At 38.2% G+C, this 25,396-nt stretch overlaps 1 protein-coding gene across 1 annotated transcript in view; it reads left to right on the forward strand.

Moving 5' to 3' along the window:
- The first annotated feature begins 390 nt into the window (after positions 1 to 390).
- The window catches only part of LOC101733232, a 57,133-nt gene continuing 32,127 nt past the window's right edge, over positions 391 to 25,396 (forward strand). Inside the window, exons 1-3 of the mRNA XM_031900778.1 lie at positions 391 to 475; positions 829 to 1,445; positions 13,550 to 13,726. Coding sequence (XP_031756638.1) covers positions 981 to 1,445; positions 13,550 to 13,726 — 642 coding nt within the window. The 5' untranslated portion in view covers positions 391 to 475; positions 829 to 980. The remainder of the gene's footprint in view (positions 476 to 828; positions 1,446 to 13,549; positions 13,727 to 25,396) is intronic.

Below are 25,396 nucleotides of genomic sequence, written 5' to 3' on the forward strand. Positions count from 1 at the left end.
AGTCACGGCATGAATTAGGCAGCTTTGATGAAAGTGTACAATATGCCATTGCTGTATGGGAAATAAATGAAAAAATGTAATGGTTGTCAACATATTTGCTTAGATGAAGTACCTTCAGGCAGCAGGACAGCCCCATAAATATATACATTTCTGATTTCAAATCAGTTCCCAAATATGCATTTTGTAGGAATCATTGTTCTGATTTTGTAAAGATCAATAACAGTAGTTACATACTGAAACGGTTAAATAGCTGTGATGTTGTGTGTTGCACAGATATTTCAGTCCATTGTCAATAATATAACTAGTGTTATGATGGAAAACAGTTTTACTTTAGCTGGTGGTTTTAGAAGGGTTAAATCATTAAAAACAAAACCTTACTATATTGCAGTAACAACACGAGAATGCCTGGCTGGAAATACAACGTTTGTGTGTCATAGTGCTTCAGCAAGAAGCAACCAGCAGTGAGAGAGTTAAGGTCAGTAGATGATTTAGCATGTAGATCTTTTGCAGAAAATTGGCTCACGGAGTAGGGAAGAGCACTCAGTGATTTATGTGTAGCCTGATCCAGGCACATAAGCCACGGGAAAAAAATATGTATTCAGAAGCTGATGAAAACCAGCAGCCAATAGGAGGAAGTCAATTGTTAGTCGGTAGAATAGAGGTGGAGGTTATTCTTGAAGTGCAAGAGTGTTTTGAGCCATTGTAGTGCTGTGTGTTTAGAATCAGCTTCTCCTTTCTTTTGAACACTGCATATTGGGAAACCTGCAAATCATGTAAGCCTGCAGTTTTAGGGAGAACAGGAATCTGATCTTTTTTTTTTCTTTCTAGAGTCTTTTGATTATGATTCATCCAGCAGAGACTCCTGGCCGTACGGATTTTTCTTTTTTATTGGGTGCAATTCAGCAGCAGTGCACCATTAAAGTGTGGAAAACAAGGGTGCTAAGGTTCCATCTCTCTTTTGCCCAACTCTTTTCGCTAAAATGGAGGGGCCAGAAGGTCAGGTGAATGGTACGCAAGTGAAATATGAAAGTCTTGCTTTGGATACAGCTCTGGGCACCCTGGTGGTCATAATGGTGTATGTGGCAGTAAAATTAAGCATGGACAGGGTACGGCAATGGAGGGCCCGTGTATCTATCCTTGTGGTGGGTGCAGGACCTGTTGGATTGACAGCTGCGCTTGTTGCTGTCCGATCTGGAAAGGTGCTGAATTTGACAGTCTTGGATGAGCGCTCCAGAGCTGTCTTGCTATGCAGACCCCAACAAATTGCATTGGACCCTCGTAGTGTCAAATTTTTGCTTGGCCTTGGTGTAGACTTCGATAACATTGAAGGATGTTGGCACAATGACCACTTTTTTACCAAGATCGGTGTCTTTCAAGAGCATCTTTTAAGTATTCTGGAACAAAGAAAGCAAACTATGGATATAAGAATATTACTGGGAACGAAAGTAAGTGTGTTTTTGCATGGATATAAATGAATACATGAATGCTATGATCACTGCTTTAGATTTGGCTCACCTTCTTATTGAGTTGTCTGTACTGCTGGGGTAAATGACTAGTAGAGAGCCCTTTATTCATGTTATCAGCCTTTGATCTGTACCAAAGCAAAATTCCTAAGAATGTCAAAGTTAATCTTTAAAGTATTTTATCTTTTTAGTGTTGGTTCAGATCAGAAAAAGGGCACAGATTGATTTGTCATCTGGAATCTCTCTCTCTTGTATCCATATCCACATACTGCAGCAGTGATTCTAGTGATTGTGAAAAGAGTTTTACAAGGCAAAGCCTTGTCCCTTCCAAAACCCCTGCTGAGGTGGGGGTGCTCTGTTCCCAGTGCATGCTGACTGGGGGCGGTACTAGAATATAACTTGCTGCAAGCATCATAGTGTAAACATTGCAGTGACCTCTGTTGGAGCCATGTGCTTCCTTACCCCAGCATGGAAGCAAGAGGATTGAATATGGCAGTTCTTATACTCTGCTGGCATAAGAGGCATTTTTTTCAATAAAAGTCCTTTCACAACAAACTGTGTATAGTTAACAATGTGTGTAGTTAACAATACAGGTATGGGTTATTTTATCTGTTAACCTGATATCCTGGTATTATTGTAATAACCAGACAGTACCTTGTACTTATCTAAGCTGCATAAATCCATTGGTGGTAAAATAATATACTATAATATACTTTATTGACAATATATGTTTGTACATTCTCTGTTTTGTTTAGTCTGTTTGTAAGTCTGTTTTTTCATGGGGTAATAATTATTGATTGTACCTTTAGCCTTTGGAAGGTCTGTTGCTAAAGTGACAGGATATGCAAATGTAATTGTATTAACAATAAGCTATAGCGTACTTTTTGGATTCTCCATTGTAATTGGTATAGGTATATAATTTTGTATTTAATTGCAGTAAGGTTGTGATGTCAGCTCATGTATATACTGTAAAAAATATTAAGGCTCTTCTGATTGCAAGGCACACCTGTTGCTTTCAGGACAGCAAAATATTAACAATAGCACAGTGTGCTGTCTAAGCTGTTCCATCATTCATGTGTACAAAACTCTGAGACCAGAACTCATAATAAATTGTGGTACACAAGTTTGTGTGGAAACACATAATCTAATAGACATTTTATCTACTCACCACACAGTTATAGCAGCATGTGTCTGTTGGGATCACTGACTCCAAACGGTCTGGTTTTAAAGGGACACTGACCTTGGCTAGAAAAAATGGATTGTTATCTTACATTTTTATTGTAATTGTTAATTTTTATTGGTCAGCTTTCTATAGAGAGCACTTTGTGTTTATCTTCATTTCTGACATGAAAACCACTGCTTGTTTGTTAGAGTAAGTTGGTTCCTAGTAATCCTTTCTGCCAACTTTTTAGTAGGTGCAAAAAATATATGATAACCCCCAGTGCCTCTTATTGCTGATATGAATGAAAACTGCCTGTTGATGCATGTCGCAGACAACTGTGACATGGGATTAAAGGTGGCTTCTATTAACATAAGTTACAGGAGGCATGAGGGTTGATTCACTAAATTGTGATAACACATATCGCATGCTTTTCTGCGTTAAAATTGACGTGAAAAAACGTTTTAGCGATTCGCTAAAGTATTATCCCGTGCGTTAAGTCGCACCACATGCGTTAATTTTAACGCTTTGCGTTAATTTGCGCGCAGAAATAATTCTAACACATGATTCACAAACACTTAGACGCGCTAAATATCGCATTTGTCTGTGCGAAAAATAACACCTACTTGAGGCAGGCGATAATTATTGAAAAGTACAGTTAATGAGCTTTTAGCAATAAAATATGGACTTTGCAGTGTGATTTATTCAAGTACGTGTTGGCCCTAGAGCGATGCATCCTCCAGTTTGCAGGGAAAGTAGTTTTACGAAAGTAATGCCATGTATAGCTAATATGGCGTGTATGGCTATTTGTGCGCGATGCGTTGATTAACGCGCGTTCTGTCAATTACCGCACGAAAATAGTCTTTGCGACTTAAATAACGCAAGCAGCATCACGTCTAAATTAACACAAGTATGCTTTTAGTGAATCATGCGTTGACGCGAAAAATTAGGGGTAAAATAGTATATATACAGGTCCTTTTCAAAAAATTAGCATATTGTGATAAAGTTCATTATTTTCTGTAATGTACTGATAAACATTAGACTTTCATATATTTTAGATTCATTACACACAACTGAAGTAGTCCAAGCCTTTTCTTGTTTTAATATTGATGATTGTGGCATACAGCTCATGAAAACCCAAAATTCCTATCTCAAAAAATTAGCATATCATGAAAAGGTTCTCTAAACGAGCTATTAACCTAATCATCTGAATCAACTAATTAACTCTAAAAACCTTAAAAAGATTCCTGAGGCTTTTAGAAACTCCCAGCCTGGTTCATTACTCAAAACCGCAATCATGGGTAAGACTGCCAACCTGACTGCTGTCCAGAAGGCCATCATTGACACCCTCAAGCAAGAGGGTAAGACACAGAAAGAAATTTCTGAACGAATAGGCTGTTCCCAGAGTGCTGTATCAAGGCACCTCAGTGGGAAGTCTGTGGGAAGGAAAAAGTGTGGCAGAAAACGCTGCACAACGAGAAGAGGTGACTGGGCCCTGAGGAAGATTGTGGAGAAGGACCGATTCCTGACCTTGGGGGACCTGCGGAAGCAGTGGACTGAGTCTGGAGTAGAAACATCCAGAGCCACCATGTACAGGCGTGTGCAGGAAATGGGCTACAGGTGCCGCATTCCCCAGGTCAAGCCACTTTTGAACCAGAAACAGCGGCAGAATTGCCTGACCTGGGCTACAGAGAAGCAGCACTGGACTGTTGCTCAGTGGTCCAAAGTATGTCATTCGGAAATCAAGGTGCCAGAGTCTGGAGGAAGACTGGGGAGAGGGAAATACCAAAATGCCTGAAGTCCAGTGTCAAGTACCCACAGTCAGTGATGGTCTGGGGTGCCATGTCAGCTGCTGGTGTTGGTCCACTGTGTTTTATCAAGGGCAGGGTCAATGCAGCTAGCTATCAGGAGATTTTGGAGCACTTCATGCTTCCATCTGCTGAAAAGCTTTATGGAGATGAAGATTTCATTTTTCAGCACAACCTGGCACCTGCTCACAGTGCCAAAACCACTGGTAAATGGTTTACTGACCATGGTATTACTGTGCTCAATTGGCCTGCCAACTCTCCTGACCTGAACCCCATAGAGAATCTGTGGGATATTGTGAAGAGAAAGTTGAGAGACACAAGACCCAACACTCTGGATGAGCTTAAGGCCGCTATTGAAGCATCCTGGGCCTCCATAACACCTGAGCAGTGCCACAGGCTGATTGCCTCCATGCCACGCCACATTGAAGCAGTCATTTCTGCAAAAGGATTCCCGACCAAGTATTGAGTGCATAACTGAACATAATTATTTGAAGGTTGACTTTTTTTGTATTAAAAACACTTTTCTTTTATTGGTCGGATGAAATATGCTAATTTTTTGAGATAGGAATTTTGGGTTTTCATGAGCTGTATGCCACAATCATCAATATTAAAACAAGAAAAGGCTTGGACTACTTCAGTTGTGTGTAATGAATCTAAAATATATGAAAGTCTAATGTTTATCAGTACATTACAGAAAATAATGAACTTTATCACAATATGCTAATTTTTTGAAAAGGACCTGTATATATATATATATATATATATACAGTATATGGTAAATGGTAAAAATCATACCAGTGGAACTTTCCCCCTTGGAAACTGCATCTTAGTTGTTTTTGTCATTCTTGAATTCTCTGAGAAATTGGAAAGGATACTCCTGCTCAATCGTTTCACATTAATCTTCAGCAGAAAAGGACACCAGGAAATACCAATTTGCTACCCACACATAGCAAATGGAATATGCATCCACAGCACCAATACAAACAAAGATTTAAACTGCAATAGGATATAGAGTGCAACAGGATCAAAATATTAAGGAATATATAAGTGGTTCAACTTTAGTATAGAAGTTACAGTAATTCTATGGGGCTGATTTATCAAATTTTTGGCGCGGAAAACGCAAATTTTGGCATCAAAAAGCTTGTGAGTTTATATAAAAGTCAATGGGAGTTGTCCTAAGCAAAGTCAAGCCATATGTTCAATTGGAGATTGAAGTTTTTCAAGTTTTTTTCTAGTTTGTAAACTCACAGATTCGAAGTAGTCGGGTTTTTCTATTCAAACGAGTTCTCCATATTAATATACAACTTACATACATTTTTTTTAAGTTTCTACAGTAGTGTAATTGTATGTGCACTTCTACTTGCTAAGGCCTGGTTTTTGTATATGGTAAAAATACATTTCTAGTTTTCTAAAACAGTTTTTTGCATTTGTAGTTTTACAGATCTTTGTGATACTAGATGCTGCAGCCTTTATATTAAGCCAATATCATTTTCTCTGCATGCAGCCATTTCAAAACATCCTGCACTGGATTTGGGAGCAGGTTGCTATATAATGCTTGGATGATTGCTTCACAGAGCAACAGCCATTTAAATGGTTGGCAAGCATTCACTGGAGCACTAATTGGCACTCGTAATAGTCATTTATTGCAAGGAATATATGGAAATGACTAACAAATATGGAATAAAAGTCTTTCATTTGATATAGTGTACACTCTTCATGCAGATTAACACTAGAATATTACAGGTTTTTACTTCTCAATCTGTCTTAGCCTTACACAATTTCTTAAAAAAATTTAGAATAGAGACACAGCTGAGCTCTCCTACACTCTGTAGAGATAACTAAAATAAGAAAATTATGCCAGGACTTGTTACAACGCCAACATTTAAATCAGTACATGTTGTAGATGTTTAAAACATGTCAAACCACAGTCCAGTATATCCATTTTGTATATATATGTTTTAATAGCTTTGTTTTCTTTGGTGAGGTAGGCCATGAAGAATTCTTTATATACTATTTGTAGGGTCAGATCACATAGTGTGACCTAGAGCAGCTATGGCCTATACAGCCTTTACAGCTCATTATATAGCCAGAGAATCTTCTCTGAGGGGGCTTGGGGCCTATTATCACACCAGTTAGACCCTCCTTTCCATATCAGTTTCCCTTACACAGAGTTGTTTACCTAAATATATGGTCAATTCACTTGTTACTAATTACTGGTTAACTGTATTACCATGAATCGGTAGTAACTTGGACAGTAATAAGTAAGTCAGTCACATGGATCATAGTAATCGACAATTAATAAGATATTGACATCACAAATAATAAGATATTAAACAGACATCTCAAGTTGTTCTAAATATGTCTGCAAATGATATTGATTCTGCAAAGGAAAGGTGCACTGCTTTACACACGGTATAAGGAAAACATTTAGTAGGAACCATTTAGTCAGGAATGTCTCCAAATTTTACCAGCAATAATAATTTTTTTACCAAAATGGATAGTTCAAAGAGTACAGAACAGAAAGCTGGGCCTATGTTTGTGTATTAAACTATTTAATCATGCAATGTCATGTGTTCTTGAATTAAATAATAGGCTTTTTGTCTTTGAAAAATGCAGATTGAAGGCAAAGTCAGGTGACGGTTATATGCTAGCAATGAAATGAGTCTAATTAGGAAGAGTGGGGATATATTACAAATACAAAGGCATGTCCTTGAAAGCAAATATATTGGCGAATACAGTAAATGCTAGATTTCATTTCGAGATCCTGGAAATGGCTTGAACCACCTATGGTCTATGACAAATGTCTATTTAAGTAGTTAGTCTGTCTGTCTCTATTCCCCAAGCAAGCAAAAATGACAATGGGAGTGGAAAATACCACCCTGTTACCTGTTCCAGACTATTACAGGTTGACATTATTTCAAAGTCATTAGTTTCACTGTTTCCCCTGAGACCCTTAGGTCTTAGGTATGTTCAACTTTGTGAAATATACATAATCATGCACACATGTGGCATCTAATAAATTTTGTATGTACCTTGTCACCCTCACTGGCTTTTTGGTTAGGCAAGTTTATTCTCATGATTTCTTCTGCAATAAACTGGGCAAATTCAACAGAGACAGGAGAAGTTGTGAATTGTTTATAATGTTTCTATTCTCTTCCAGTGGTTCACCTCTGCAGTGTGCCTGTAATAGCTGCTATTCTTTGTACATGCAACATACCATCAGCAAACCATATCTACCATGTCAAGCCATTGCTTGGATAGCATTTAAATCTTTATCGTTGCATTTAAACATGGCACTAGTAAATAGAGCAAACACTGTTACTGGGCACAAAATGTCAGTGCAAAGCTAAAGGAGACCCTGCCATTAGGTGCAAAATAATATAACGAAGTTGGATTACAGTAGCTTTAATAGAAAAAAGTTTATAATTAATTTAATATATTATTATTATTGTTTATTACAGCTTATTTATAAGTAGACTGCATTCCAACTAAGGCTTCAGGAACTCTTGTTGTGTCCTATAACATAATCTTTATGTTTCTCTGTTACTTAACTGCTTCAATGATTCCATTTTGGAAACAAATATTCAACAATTGCATTTATAGAGAAAGGTTGTACATGTAAGCTTAATTGTCAATTATGAGCCTTGGAGCTACCTTCAGCATTTATGCACATTCCTCATCAGATGGTATCATTTTGTCAAATGTACTGATGTGCACAGCAGAATTCATGGTTATCCTTACAACACTGACGAAGTGCACTTTCTATTCATCCATTTTAGAGAGGTTGCATATAGCAAATATTTAGACAACAGCTCTGTGTTCTGATTAACCGATGATACTGAAACGTACCATAAAATTGGGCAATCACAATCTAACAATATTGCTAGTCAGACCAGTCTCCCCTGTGGGAAACAATGACTTTATTAAACCATGCCAAGAGATTTTACAAACATTTGTATGCCATGGCAGGCCTGGCCAGAGGACAGATTTTTAGACTGTTACTAGATGTTCATTTTTTAAACAAACATTCTTCTTAAACACGGAAAACACAGAGTAAGCATTTTAATTCAGAAGCAGTAAACCCAGTGTGAATTAAGTAGACAGAGATGCCTCTTGTGGGTTTGGTGAAATTGCTGTGAGCCACAATTAAGCTATATTTGTCTTTTTATGGAACCGGAGAAAACATAAACATGTTCCTGCATGTCAGTATTTCACATATTTATTTGATTTGTCGCAGATGGAATACATTTTATGCACAATGTCATACTAAAAGAAAAGTGACCGTTTTTCTACTCCTGTGTGTCTTTGGAGATAGATGGATCGATAAGACAGACAGAAAGAGTGTAATCATTTAAGTGCTTCATAGATAAGTAGTCCAGTTAAGGCTCTGGCACACGGGGAGATTAGTCGCCCTCGACAAATCTCCCTGTTTGCGTGCGACTAATCTCCTCGAAATGCCATTGCACCAGCGAAAATGTAAATCGCCGGTGGGATGGTATACGCAGCGGCATCCTCTAAAGGCAACTTCCGCGATTTCACTGAAATCACATCGCCGCGTATGCCATCCCACCGGCAATTTACCTTTTTCGCCGGTGGGATGGCATTTCGGGGAGATTAGTCGCCCGTAAACAGGGAGATTTGTTGCGGGCAACTAATATCCCTGTGTGCCAGAGCCCTTACAGAGTGTGTTTCTAATCACCCTCATACACTAAATGAATCATGAATACTGATTAAGATATTGTGCCAAAAGGCAAATGTCAGATTTCTCCACCAATTGGTGTACAAGAAAAAAGATGGTGTAAGTCCATGTGATGTGTGAGCCAGACCTTTGTGACACCAAGGGGGTGATTTATCAGTGGTCGAGTTTAATTTTTTTCTTACCTTGATTAGAGTTTTTTGCACTTAAAAAACTCAAATTTGAGTTATGGTGGAACACTTGAATGTCTGATATTTATTAATTGCAAATAAAAAACTGAAAACCCGAATGTAAAACTTTGCCATTGAAAGCATATGAGGTTCTATTGAAGTCAATGGAAGTTGTCTTGGGCAAAGTTAATATATATGATCAATTCGAGTTTGTAAACTTGAAAATTCAAATATTCATGTTTTTTTATTTGCATGTGTTTACCACATTAATAAATAAGCGAGCATTTGAGTGAGTTGAGTTTAATCGATTTAGAAAAACAAACTCAAATTCAAAAACTCTAAAATTGATAAATAAACACATAACAGCAAAAAACCTACAGGTGAGTAAAATAAAATAAGCATTCTCCCATTTTTTTAGAATATAAAAGGATTTGAACATTGTTTTCTGCTGCATGGGTTATTTAATTATTGAGCTTATGTTATGTTTTTTTACTTTTGAAACACCATAGATACTGGCACAGCAAGGCAGTTATAAGCAGGAAAAACCTGCACGTTTATTTAGTGCAACGCAGTAACGTATTGGGGTGAACCCCTTCGTCAGACAAAGACTTTTGTCCATGATTCACGCCATCTCAGGACACAGAGCTTGGTGGCGTTCAAGCATTTTTGAGCTCTAGTAGTGGGTGCTAAGAGATTCAATTTAATTCCTAAACAAGTAAATGGTAGGAGAGTTGTGGTTAGTAGCAACATTTTGAGCACATCTACAAATAGCAGAGATTGAATTCCACAAACACTATTTAGTGACTTTCTTTTATATAAACAATAGCTTTACAAGGGACTTGGATTTTGCGAGAACTCCATATGTTGTTCATGGAAAAACAATATATTTAAATGTATTAATAGATACTAATAAATACTAACATGTTAATGTTGAAAATTTCCATAACTTGTATTTTAGCTGTAGCTTTCATGTAACTTTAAATATTCTACATATTATGTTTTTATAATCCCCGTTTACTGCCAGATATTTTCTGTGCAGTCAGATTGAGAAAATGAGAGTACTTTCAGTGCATCTATTCCTGGTAAATCATTTCACAAATAAATCAATAAATATGTTGTTTAACAAGTCATTTGGTGTTCCCATGGGTGTGGATCTTGGCAAAGCCTTCACATGAAAGAAAGAGCACAAACATTTCTATCCTCTGAATGATTAGTCTATAATGAAGAAGTGCCCTCAGTATAGTTTTATAGTGAATAGTGTGATTATGGTTCCCTCATGAAACACACCTTATCCCCCATATGTAATAAAAGGCCCTAAGTTTTCCCAGGAGCAGTAACCCATAGCAACCAATAAGATGCTTGCTTTTCACTGCGTTGCCATTCACTACATGGAGTTATAAAGCCTTTTCGTTTTAGCACAGATGTGTGTAAAAAACTGACAAAGCTAGTAAAATGAAACACTACAGACACTTTTTTTGCTCAAGTTTTCTACACATGAGTTTTTGTTCCCATTGATATACACATGTAATGTTAATGTTATATATAATATTTTGTAGCAGAATAACTGAAAAGGCCATTAAGGGTAGTTATGTCTCTCCTAGAATGCTTTATGAGACAGAGCAGATAAAGAAGATAACTGGTGCTCATTGGCTTAAGGCAGGTGCTGTGATAAAGGGGTGGGGGCTGGCATGAGCTTTATGACCAGGAAATAAAATATTGGAGACTCAGCTTATGAGTTTGTGAAAGATAAAAGCTTTTTAGTAAAACATTAGTATTATTATGGATAATTTAGCATTAATAGTGACTGAGACACTGTCCAAATGCAGGTGAGTTTTGCAGTCTTCAAGCAAAGAAGTTTTTTCTGGTTCCTGAAGAATGAACATTAATTTGTTTATTTGCTTATTGTTTCTAAATAGAAAATGGCCTGTTTTGTAGAAGACCCTACTGCCTTCTACCATTTGAGCAAAGCCCCACACTGTAGAACAGTGATCTCCAACCAGCTTGTGAGCAATCTGTTGCCTTCTAACCCCTTGGATGTTGCTCCCAGTGGCCTTAAAGAAGGTGCTTGCTTTTAAATTATTAGCTTGGAGACAAGTTTTGCTTGTACTGTACACGTGTACTGCCAAACAAAGCCTCCTGCAGGCTGCCAGTCAACATAGAGGCTACAAAATAGCCAATCACAACCCTTATTTTGCAGCCCCAGGAACTTTTTGAATGCTAATGTTGCTCCTCAACTCTTCTTACATTTAAATGTGATTCATGGGTGAAAACGCTTGGGGACCCCTGCTGTAAAATGTAGAATATTATATAATGTATATAATATTTAATATATTTTGTATGACCAGGGACCTCTCTTCCACAATGATGTCATGTACATTTCGTCCCAAACATGTGAGTCCTCTGCTTGTAATTGCCCTGAATATGTATTATGTAATAAAGAACAACTAGAATTTCTAAAATTTAACAATTTTAGATGCTTATCTGGCTTATATGACCATAAGACTCTTCTGTAAAGACTAATAGCAACTATTTTGACAATGTATAATAGACAAAAGTGCTTCCTTGTGACTGAAAATAATATGTAATACAGTTACATAGTTCAGTTGAGTTGAAAAAGGCCAAGGTCTATCAAGGTCCATTAAGTTCAGCCCCCTCCCACCCACACAGATATATATAACTATTAATAACCAACTACTGTAGGTTAAGTTGTAGAGAGCTGTTCATCCCTTGGCATACATGCCAGTATGACCATCAGACAAATCCAAGGGTAAATATCACACCATACAATAAGGGTAAACATCTAACAGTTTGGTTAAAAATTGTCCAAATTAGTCAACATTATCCCAGCTTCAGATGACTGGGTTCAGACAACTTGACTCCAGAACTTTTTAAAGATGTTTCTATAAAGTAGCAATGGCTGGTAGTTATACTTTGTTTAACTAGAGATATTACAGAGAATGTCATTGCTTGCTTTTGTACATCTGGTTCTCTGGTGGCCACTCTATACTTATTTCAATAAACTTCAATAATGAAATTTGTTAAATGTAATGATAAAGGTTGTTACAGTTGTCACAGGAGCTCCCCATCTTGGATTCTGTCCCTGCACCCCGGAACTGTCCGGGAAAGTGCACATGCTCAGTGAGGTCTGAGCAACTGTTGAGAAGCTGAGCTTAGGGGTCGTTGCAAATTATCAAGCAGAAAATGAGGGTTGTCTGTCATATAAGATGATGCTTCAGGGTTAATGATTCAGTTCTGATGCAAATACCCTGGTTTTAGATCTATTATGTAATGTGAATCTGAACGAATTACTAATCAGCTTACTGTACTGTTACATTTATACTATATTTATGCAGTATATTTTGAGTCAGTCCTTAATCTCAGTAACTGACAGCAACACAGAACATGTGTAGGGATTCAGCAAAAATGAAGATGGGGAGCTACTGGGGGCATCTTTGGAGGCACAAATCTTCTCTGCTAAAGGGCTATGGTTGCCTAGGGCTGATACAGAACCCCAAAACATAATGTACAACATTTCTGCCCTACTTCTTTAGTTAGGCTTTAGTTCTCCTTTAAGCAGAATCCACACACTATATTATTGGTGGAATTATTATCATCATTAAGGATTCTTAGAACTTGGATACTAGAAATGTTTAAAAGAGGAGACAGTTGCAGTATGTAAGTTCGTTGGTTGACAATATAGAGATTTTAAGCTGCATAGCAAAACTATTTGTGCATCAGACAATTATCGTAACTCTTCTGCAGACAGCTTGGTACAACATCATCATCATTTATTTGTTTAGCACCACGAGAGTTATGCAGCACATTTAATAACAATATACACTTTATAAGCATAAGTATATTATCGTTACTTAGAAATACAGTACAAACATAGAATATTTATATTTTATCATGTATTCATTTTCTGCCCTAGCAGATGTGCAACCATTTTCCCATTAGTTTCGTATACTCATATTGCCAACAAAAAGAAGACAGGTTTAGACCCAAAACATTTTACATCCAGTCTGACTATGTCCCCCATGTAGCCTACCCTAGTATCATTATTGCACATAGGGCATGTGTATTAAAAACTCACAGAATGGTAACTGATATAACTTTTTTGCAGTCCTCTTTGGTTCTGGGTTGTTATTATTATAATAAATACTTTTATACTATAAACACTTTTTTTTTAACAAAAGCATGATTGAATTACATGCAAATTTAGTACAAAAAGTAATTGCATTCTGCATTCTTAGTTCACAGAAGAGTATATGAGGAAGATTCCACAGGGAGAATGGCCCAAGATAATTGTTGTGGCTGATGGCTCGTGTGGAGAATCAAGCTCTCTTCTGGGTGTTTGCTCAGAGTACATTGTGGAGTCCTGTAATGCATATGGCGCCAACGCAGCATTGCAGAGACCAGATCAGAGGCAGGTAATACAATTTTTAATTTCAAAATTTAGATGAAGCTACATTTTATTTATTCCAGACGTACTGCTTTTTAATGCTGGTTTACTATTTACAAAAAGAAAGACTGAGACTTATAAACAAAAGTACCATAAAATGTAACTATTCATTGTGACATTCATTGTGATTTCAGACACATTTTTTGTTCTGTAAGTCTGAAAATGGAAGCGCACTGTTCTATTTTATAAATACAACAGAACAACAAAGATAGAGTCATGAAAAGTAGATTTTTTATGTCTTTTGACAGGTGCATCTCATTCTGGAAACATGAGTTCCTGCATTCTTCTGCACTACATGCCTATCACTTGACAGAATCTGGCACACCGTAATGTAATTGATTTAGTCAGACACACAACAGCCAAATCGACACTGAATAGGTCAGATTCAATAATAATTAACAGTTTGGATACACTTTCTGAGACCAGTTTCACTGCTGCTTTGGTTGCTAACACATGCTATATTCTTTGATACAGAACCATTGTTTTTATCTGAGAAACTGCACTTTTTTCTATATGCCTGTGTCCGGCAGCACTTTATTCATGAAGGACGGGCGGGAGTGGCACATAGGCATCCCATCTCCCTCCAGTTGCCCCTCCTCTAAATTGAGTTTTATTCAACACTCATCTCTGCACCTTGAGATTTTTAATTTGCAGACTTCAGAAAAGACCTAGTTGCACGTGCTTGAAGAATAAGCACTATGCTAGAGTGCACTAGCATTTACATATAGTGACCTCTATTTTTTTTCCCCCAAGATGTGCCACAGTAGTAATACAGTATTTAATAAAAATTACATAAGTGACTTAAATATGTGCTCCCATAAGAGTTATTGCACCAGATCTTTGGAAAAGAAAAGGGTGCAGGTGACACACAGTGGGGAATAAATAAATAGATAAACATTGGCTGTGTGCAGCCCTAGCTTATTGGCTGGATTTTAATAATTTGTATTACACCCAATGCCCAACAGGCTGCGGTAAGAGAGCAGTGCACTAAAGTGCCGAAGTAAAAGTGTACTAGTGCCACGACCTTGGTGCCTCCAACCATCATGATCTTAAGGCATGCCAGGGGTTAAAAGCCTCGGGTGCAAAAATGCTCTGGCTCCATTGCTTCCTGCCCTTGGCCAGAAGACCAAGTGAGCACCTTAGTTTCAGGGCGGTGGGAGAACTCCAACTGATAAGAACAGGTACACATGATCTTAGCCAAAAGCAAAATTTAATTTTTAGTGCACATATTTTGCATATGATTTAGAGCCATATATCAGGTTGCTCATGCAGACAACCTCCTATTTGACATATGAATGTGTTCCAGGCTGTTTCAATCACTAACTAATGTGCACTGTGAGACTGATTGAACTGCTGATAACAAACACACCACAGCATGTAATGATGTTGTCTATATTCCAACAATATAGCTGCTGCACTGAATTATCCTTTAGTTTATACAGATATCAAAAACACCCCACTTGATGGGGTTGCAAATTAATAATGCACCCATAATGAGCATGCTGCATCCTATCAACACAGCAAATAATGAATATCGCATGTCATAAAGTATATGTTACAAGAAAAAGAAACCCATCATTGTGGAGAAAATATTCTGCACTCAGTGAAAGAAAACAGCTGACAGATCCACCACAGGGGAAGTATTAACTCCAGATAACCTATTTAGATGCCCAGTGAAGTGCAGGATGAACTAACAATTTATTAAATTAACTCTGAGCTTGAATAGTACATGACCACTTTTAATTTAATGGTGTGTGATGTGTAATGAAGTAGAATTATGTTTCAAATTGCCTAAACAATTAAAGAAAAACATAGAATAAAAACATACTCATCCCTACATTTAAATTCACAGAATTTGCAGTGGGAAAGTACTAACATACAGTGGTGTGAAAAACTATTTGCCCCCTTCCTGATTTCTTATTCTTTTGCATGTTTGTCACACAAAATGTTTCTGATCATCAAAAACCATTAACTATTAGTCAAAGATAACATAATTGAACACAAAATGCAGTTTTTAAATGAAGGTTTACGTTATTAAGGGAGAAAAAAAACTCAATCTACATGGCCCTGTGTGAAAAAGTGATTGCCCCCCTTGTTAAAAAATAACTTAACTGTGGTTTATCAATTTTCAATTTCAATATCAATTTCTGTAGTCACCCCCAGGCCTGATTACTGCCACACCTGTTTCAATCAAGAAATCACTTAAATAGGAGCTACCTGACACAGAGAAGTAGACCAAAAGCACCTCAAAAACTAGACATCATGCCAAGATCCAAAGAAATTCAGGAACAAATGAGAACAAAAGTAATTGAGATCTATCCGTCTGGTAAAGGTTATAAAGCCATTTCTAAAGCTTTGGGACTCCAGCGAACCACAGTGAGAGCCATTATCCACAAATGGCAAAAACATGGAACAGTGGTGAACCTTCCCAGGAGTGGCCGGCCGACCAAAATTACCCAAAGAGCGCAGAGACAACTCATCCGAGAGGCCACAAAAGACCCCAGGACAACATCTAAAGAACTGCAGGCCTCACTTGCCTCAATTAAGGTCAGTGTTCACGACTCCACCATAAGAAAGAGACTGGGCAAAACCGGCCTGCATGGCATATTTCCAAGGCGCAAACCACTTTTAAGCAAAAAGAACATTATGGCTCGTCTCAATTTTGCTAAAAAACATCTCAATGATTGCCAAGACTTTTGGGAAAATACCTTGTGGACTGACGAGACAAAAGTTGAACTTTTTGGAAGGTGCGTGTCCCGTTACATCTGGCGTAAAAGTAACACAGCATTTCAGAAAAAGAACATCATACCAACAGTAAAATATGGTGGTGGTAGTGTGATGGTCTGGGGTTGTTTTGCTGCTTCAGGACCTGGAAGGCTTGCTGTGATAGATGGAACCATGAATTCTACTGTCTACCAAAAAATCCTGAAGGAGAATGTCCGGCCATCTGTTCATCAACTCAAGCTGAAGCGATCTTGGGTGCTGCAGCAGGACAATGACCCAAAACCCACCAGCAAATCCACCTCTGAATGGCTGAAGAAAAACAAAATGAAGACTTTGGAGTGGCCTAGTCAAAGTCCTGACCTGAATCCTATTGAGATGTTGTGGCATGACCTTAAAAAGGCGGTTCATGCTAGAAAACCCTCAAATAAAGCTGAATTACAACAATTCTGCAAAGATGAGTGGGCCAAAATTCCTCCAGAGCGCTGTAAAAGACTCGTTGCAAGTTATCGCAAACGCTTGATTGCAGTTATTGCTGCTAAGGGTGGCCCAACCAGTTATTAGGTTCAGGGGGCAATTACTTTTTCAGACAGGGCCATGTAGGTTTGGATTTTTTTTCTCCCTAAATAATAAAAACCCTCATTTAAAAACTGCATTTTGTGTTTACTTGTGTTATCTTTGACTAATAGTTAAATGTGTTTGATGATCAGAAACATTTAAGTGTGACAAACATGCAAAAGAATAAGAAATCAGGAAGGGGGCAAATAGTTTTTCACACCACTGTATATATCTTATGGTTATTTTATGGAGCGTCTGTATAAAATCATAGAGATTGTGGCTTGACCTCCTGAAACATTCGCGTTAACCTGAGGGCCGGGCATCTTTGTGACAAAATTTGGGCCACCATGGTGGGTTCAGGTTGGGTACACATCAGTGGCCAAAGTAGATGATACAAGCCCCACAGCAAATTCAGTTTAGGGTCCCAAAACATTAGTAAGCTAATAAATTAGGCCTTACTGGGCCCCCTACAAACACAGTCTGTTTCCTCTGTAGTTATGCCCTTGACTCGGTGTCCTATACAACACAATACCATGTACTACTTATCTTGCCTTGGCTAGCAGTGGCTTAATGATACAAATCATAATTCTGACCTATGTAAATGCAAATGAGAGCAGCTGGGTACAAAGTGATGTCATCTGGGAAATCTCCTGTCACTTGTTGCCAGCCCAGAACTAGTGCTCATTGGTAGCCCTGCCACTGACATCAATGGACTCCTTTTCTGCTCCCAAAGCTTCCCCTTTTAGAACCAATGGCACGTGCTGAATTAGTGTATGGAGTGGGAAGGCACAGTTTTTCCTGACATGTATAGCACTAATAGAGGTACCTTCCAAATAATCATTTGGTATAAAGCTATGATTATGTGAAGGTTCTCCAGGTCATGGTATATCTTGCTGTATTTTTGTACCTGAAGATGACTGGTGATACATCTTCAAGAAAAAAAATACAGCAAGTTCAGTTGATTTGACTTATTACTACGGATAAAGCTATGATTACTTCCTGTCTTTCTCCTCAAATTTAGAAGCAGATTTACCAATTGTCGTATTTTTTTTCTGCAATTCGTGTTCCACAATTTTTTTGTATTAAAAAACGTGGATTTTTTACCATTTTATGTGTCAGAAAGCAAATTTATAAATATGCCATCTGAAAGCTGTTGAGGTTAAGTAGAAGTTAATGGGAGCTGTCCAAGGCAATCTTTTTCGTGGTCCATTCACTTTGAGCTATTTGAGTTTTTTTCCTATTTTTGGGGGGGAGCTATTCGTTCTGTTTAAGTGATGTAAAATTCACAATTTGAGGTATTTACATAATAAATAAGGAAAGATTAATTTGTGAATTTAGAATTTAAAAATCTTTGTATATCTTCTACTAATTGAGAATAAAACATTAGTGCTATATGATTTAATTGTATGGATTTTTGTACCTGTACTATTTTTTTCTACTATTTTTTTTTAATAAAACCAATATATGTCTAAAATACATGACAACTCCATTAGTTCTCCATTAACTGCCTCTGATTCTGTTGCCCTTTATAAATAAACAGTGTAACATTTGCAGATCCCTAATGAAAATGTTTTTACATTCATGTTATTTTTGTGCACATTTACAGTAATAAAATTCCGTCTTTACCAAAATAGGTCAGCAAGCAGATTTCCTGGGGAAATTAACCATCTGGGCAGCTAATTAGAGTGTATAGTGATAACTCAGATTTGCTCTAAATGTAATTACAGTATATTATTATTGTAACATCTTTATGCATAAACCAATTTCTTATTTAGATGAGATAATTTGGAAGACTTTTTAAAACTTTGTTGCTGATTTTACCTGATAAAACTGGGTTTTAGCTATGATATTTAGTTTTTCTTCCAAAATAAATAATGAACAGAGTGAAGCTATATCATTAACCCTTTAAGTGCCAGCCGAATTCGTCATTTCGGTTCCCCCCAGTGCCAGACGTTTTTTAAGCATTTTGTACTCATTCACTTTAACAATGTTTTTTGGTAGGAAAACCTCCATGAAACTAGGGAAATTATATATCGTTTTTTTCGTCACTAATTGGGCTTCGACATACATACCAAATTTTATAACTTTTCTGGAGATATGATGTGTATTTTGGGTGAAATATGTAAAAAAAAATAAAATTATGAAAAATTTCTGTATATTTTGAGTTTTTTTTCCATAGAAAAGTTAATTTTACACACTTTTTTTTGTTGTTTGTAAAAGCCCTGATACTCCCAAGTCCAACGATACCAAATATGTGGTGGTACCCCACAGTTCCTGTCCAGAAGTAACCCCCAAACTAAAGCAATACTTTGTACAATATCACACCAGAACAAAGCAGAAAAGCGCTTGTAACAGTTAATGCAGCATAACTTATATGTAAATCTAAAATATCCCCTCATGTTTGGTATCTTTAGAAACTACAGACCTTCAGGTTTCTAGGTGCAATGTAGTTTTCACTCAAAAGCCAAATACCTTTTGTCAGTGCATTGTGAAATTTGGAACTTTTTATGACATTTTTTTTTTTTTTCTAAAACGTAAACTTGGACGCATGATCAAATGTGGATTTGACAAAAAAAATCTCATAAAAATTTTCTAACAAAGGCATATTTGAAAGACAAACTTCTCCTGAATAAAATGATGCCCCATATGTATGGGTGCACATAAAGACATGGGCAACAAACACTCCAAAGCAGGGGCAATGCACAAGGGCAATTACAGCTAAAAATGTGGGGGCTGCGCTCTATGTGCACTTCCTGCAGTTTTTCAGTGTTAACCCCCCCTACCTGTGAAATAACCCCCACAAACTATATATTTCTGAAAAGTGCACACCTTCAGCTATTCAGAGACACCACTCTTCTCTTTCTACATGGAAAATTGTGGCCGCAGTCCCTTGCAGAAGTCAGCGCTTTGGTCAGAAATCAAGGAAAAACCAGATAAAAAACCTAGATTTCTCCCCAAAATCTCCATGGCAACTACCAAAAACTTACTAAACATCAATCTGCAAGTTCCCCTGAATAAAACGATACCACATATGTATGGGTGCACATAAAGACGTGGCCACTAAATGCCCCAAAACAGGGGCAATGCATAAGGGCAATTTCAGTTGAAATTTTGGGGGCTGCGCTCTATGTGCACTACCTGCAGTTTTTCAGTGTTAACCCCCCCTAATTGTGAAATAACCCTCACAAACTATATATTTCTGAAAAGTGCACACCTTCAGCTATTCAGAGACACCACTCTTCTCTTTCTACATGGAAAATTGTGGCCGCAGTCCCTTGCAGAAGTCAGCGCTTTGGTCAGAAATCAAGGAAAAACCAGATAAAAAACCTAGATTTCTCCCCAAAATCTCCATGGCAACTACCAAAAACTTACTAAACATCAATCTGCAAGTTCCCTTGAATAAAACGATACCCCATATGTATGGGTGCACATAAAGACGTGGCCACCAAATGCCCCAAAACAGGGGCAATGCATAAGGGCAATTTCAGTTGAAATTTTGGGGGCTGCGCTCTATGTGCACTACCTGCAGTTTTTCAGTGTTAACCCCCCATACCTGTAAAAAAACCCCCACAAACTATATATTTCTGAAAAGGGCACACCATTAGCTATTCAGAGACGCCACTCTCCTCTTTCTACATGGAAAATTGCGGCCGCAGTCCCTTGCAGAAGTCAGCGCTTTGGTCAGAAATCAAGGAAAAAACAGATACAAACCTAGATTTCTCCCCAAAATCTCTATGGCAACTACCAAAAACTTACTAAACATCAATTTGCAAGTTCCCCTGAATAAAACGATACCCCATATGTATGGGTGCACATAAAGACGTGGCCACCAAATGCCCCAAAACAGGGGCAATGCAAAAGGGCAATTTCACTGAGCTCTATGTGCACTTCCTGCAGTTTTTCAGTGTTAACCCCCCATACCTGTAAAATAACCCCCACAAACTATATATTTCTGAAAAGTGCACACCATCAGCTATTCAGAGACGCCACTCTCCTCTTTCTACATGGAAAATTGCGGCCGCAGTCCCTTGCAGAAGTCGGTGCTTTGGTCAGAAATCAAGGAAAAAACAGATACAAACCTAGATTTCTCCCCAAAATCTCTATGGCAACTACCAAAAACTTACTAAACATCAATCTGCAAGTTCCCCTGAATAAAACGATACCCTATATGTATGGGTGCACATAAAGACGTGGCCACCAAATGCCCCAAAACAGGGGCAATGCATAATAATGGGGCTGCAATTTATGTGCACATCTCAAAGTTTTTCAGACAAAATTGCCCCTTAACTGTAAAAAAACCCATATAAACTATACATTGATTAAAAATAGACAACTTCAGCTATTTAGAGACACCATTCTTGGTCTGAAAAAAAATATAAAGTTAGATTTCTCCCCAAAATCTCAACGGCAACTATCAAAAACTTGCTCAGTATCAATTAGCAAGTTACCCTGAATAAAATTACACCCCATATGTCTGGTTGCACATAAGTACATGGCCGCCAAACCTGAAAATGCACTCTATGCACCCCTTGCAGTTTTTTACTTTACCCCCCCCCCCCAAATAAACCCCTAAATTGTACTTTACTCACCTATTTCTGTTTTGTGGAGCATCTTTGATTTGAGTTCCATCTTTCCTGTGGTGTTATGATATCAGTTTTTTGCTTCTTCCTACACTACTTTAGAAATGACAAAATCTGCACCACATTTAGAAGGATATTTGCCAAAAAATCCATAGTAATTTGGCCCATAAATGATGCAAATGTCCTTAGAAGTTGCACTAAAGGTTAGGAATTTAGGTGCCAACAATAAAGCTTGGGGCATTAGCATCAGAGATAAAATTATGTGCACCATTACGTGCCGTGCAGCAGTCACCAGTGGCACACCAGTATTATGCAAAGTTTTTATATTTAGAGAGCCACTGCAACTTGTGTAACCTAACCAGAACATACAGTAGATATTCAATTTGTACTACAAGCACAAAAAACCATAATGTATCTGTCATCCTGTGCTCAAGAACCTTTGCAAAAAACTCAAGGCCTACACTTACAGTAGTTAAATGCTGCCCAGAAATACAAAGTAATATACAAAACTATGCACAGATAACTGCGCTGACAGGCAAGCTTTTGAGGTGCCAGTAAAAGGACTTGTGGCATCAGCTTTAGAGATAAAAACATCTCATTGATTCATCACACACCACAAGTTTTATCATGCGCCCTGTCAGTCACCCAGCACCTCAGTTCGCTATACCAACAGCACAATATAAGTCCTACCCCATAACCAAAGAAACACTGCAACTAGCCTGAATAACCATAGCTCAAACACAAAAATCTGAATGCCCAAGAACAAGTCTAAACAACCACAAGCTACAAGCACACTTTGTTTTTCTGACAACCTGTGCAAAAAACAAAATCACACACCATAAATCCCTACTTTACTAAAAAAAAAACAACACTTTTGCCAATATGACACACCTTACCAAACTTTTCATCACATATATCTATAACCTAGTTATAAGTAAAGTACGGACCTGCCAGAATAGATAAACTCAATAAATAAAAAACAGCGTCACTTTGCCAGCACAGCTAAGTTTGGAGTCCTGAAACCTTGTGCATAAAAACCTAGAACATGCCAAGTTCACTATTCTGATATGCTAAATCCTTATTCCACCAACAAACCCAGAGAACCATAACCTACCTATAAAAACACAAAATTCAAGTCCTCTCATAGTGTACCACAGTATGGTACACTTCAAAACATGGGTGGAAACACAAAGCAGGCTTGCTAGGACACTTGGGACAATAATACCGGACATCTCGCCTAACACCCTTGGAACGGCAAACCTTACATTTTCTCTGGGCATATGTTTTTTTAGGTGTTGGTGGAATTTGTGCTATAAAATGCTTACCCACCATTCGGGCAACATTGTCGTTACCTGGCATGTCAGGAACCTCCTCTACATCACCAAACAACAAGGCAGGGAGCAACTGCAGCAAATAATTGTAATAAGACAATCTGGGGCCTGGTACTGCCGCCTTGTAAACGACATAAGAATTATAAAGGGCCATTTGGATCATATAAATTGCTGCTTTTTTGTACCAGGCCCTGGTTTTTCGGGTGGCATTATAATAATGTTGTATTTGGTCGGATTTATCAACACCACCCATATGCTTACTATATTCTTTACTACACAGTGGCTTTGTTTTTGAGGGCCTACCGCCACTTCTGTGTTGGACAATCATGGTCTCATCGTGGATAGTAGTAAGCATAAAAACAACTTTGGTGTCTGAATATTTTATGGCCAAGAGCTCATTGCTTCTTAGAGCATGTACTTCTCCACGCTTCAGTTTCTTATCCAGCAATTCCCTGGGCAGTCCTTTGCGGTTACGGTTGACTGTGCCGCAGGCTGGGGTGTCCAAAGAATTTAGGGCTCTAAATAAAGGGATGCTTGTGTAAAAGTTATCCACGTATAAGTGGTAACCTCGGCCCAGCAGTGGAGTTATGAGCTCCCAAACAATTTTACCACTGGTAGTCAAGTCAGTGGGACAACCGGGGGGGTCCAAATTAGTGTCCTTTCCCTCATACAGCATGAAATAACTAGTGTAGCCCGTGCTGCTTTCACAGAGTTTGTAAAATTTCATCCCATAGCGAGAACGCTTACTTGGGATATATTGGCGAAATTTTAGGCGCCCTTTGAAGAGCAAAAGGGACTCATCAACACAGACATTTTGGGAGGGGGTGTAAACCTCTGCGAAGCGCTGAGACAGGCTATCTATAAGGGGCCTCAATTTATAAAGCCTGTCATAACCGGGCTCATTAGGGGCAACAGCCGTTGTGTTGTCGTTAAAGTGAAGAAACCGCAATAAAATTTGATAACGGTTTCTTGGCATAACGGCTGAAAAAAGAGGGATGGAAAGGATTGTATTGGTATCCCAGTAGGAAGCTAAAGAATTACGTTCTACGAGTCCCATTGCCAATGTAAGAGCCAGGAATCTTTTTATTTCGTTTATATTTGTGGGATACCATGCCTGGGCTCTTGAAAAACCCGGTAAAGGGTTGCTGGCAAGATACTGCTCAGCATACAAATTTGTGTAACGGACCATGTCCTGTAGGATGGCCTCTGTAATATAGAGATTAAAAAAATCTATAATTTCAAAATTAGTGGTGTCCACACTGATGCCAGGGACTGCAGTGAAAGGGGGAATTTCAGGGACATAATTACAGGGAGGCCCCCACGCAGGCTCTCCAACTGCTGCATCAGTGCTACCCTCACCCTCTTCTACTTCCATGGGTACATCTTGGGCACTACCACCAGCCTCTGCCTCTTCAGCAGTAAGCGTGCCACCACTACTAACCTCTGCGCTAACCGTGTCACTATCGTCTATCTCTGATTCCTCAGTAGAGTGGTCAGATGGCACATACTCAGACCCAGAATCGCTAAATTCTTCTGAGCTGGAGTCCATGCAATACCTAGCAGCTTCCTCGGTGCTGTAAAACCGTTTGGCCATTGTGCCAGAAATATACCGACAACTGCAAATCTAGCAATCAGCAGGCAAAGTGAAAACAAGCAAGCAAAAAAAAAAAAAAAAAAAAAAGCAGCAAGCAAGACAACACTTGTAATAGGAGAAGCTAGAAAAAAAAAACCTCACTGTAACCTTTTGATAAACTCAAGCCAGCAAGGGATGACCAGGAGTTAACCTTTGGCAATAGAAACTACTAGAACAATCTGAACTTAGCACCTCTGGATCTTTCTAGAACAACTGAAACCAAATGGAATAAAACCACTAAAAGCAATCAAAGAACAATAATTACAATGAAATCGATGGTCAGAGCCCTGGATCCACCAATGTCACTGCAAAAGCAACCTTTTAGGGGCACTAAATACACAATAAAGAACAATGCAAAGATAAAACACCATAAAATCAGTAAATTCCAATAAAACCACCCAAACCAACAAAAGAACAATAATTGCAATGAAATCGGTGGTCAGAGCCCTGGATCCACCAATGTCACTGCAAAAGCAACCTTTTAGGGGCACTAAATACACAATAAAGAACAATGCAAAGATAAAACACCATAAAATCAGTAAATTCAAATAAAACCACCCAAACCTACAAAAGAACAATAATTGCAATGAAATCGGTGGTCAGAGCCCTGGATCCACCAATGTCACTACAAAAGCAACCTTTTAGGGGCACTAAATACACAATAAAGAACAATGCAAAGATAAAACACCATAAAATCAGTAAATTCCAATAAAACCACCCAAACCAACAAAAGAACAATAATTGCAATGAAATCGGTGGTCAGAGCCCTGGATCCACCAATGTCACTGCAAAAGCAACCTTTTAGGGGCACTAAA

The sequence above is a fragment of the Xenopus tropicalis genome, chromosome 4, assembly GCF_000004195.4.
Source record: "Xenopus tropicalis strain Nigerian chromosome 4, UCB_Xtro_10.0, whole genome shotgun sequence".
Classification (NCBI taxonomy): Eukaryota; Metazoa; Chordata; class Amphibia; order Anura; family Pipidae; genus Xenopus; species Xenopus tropicalis.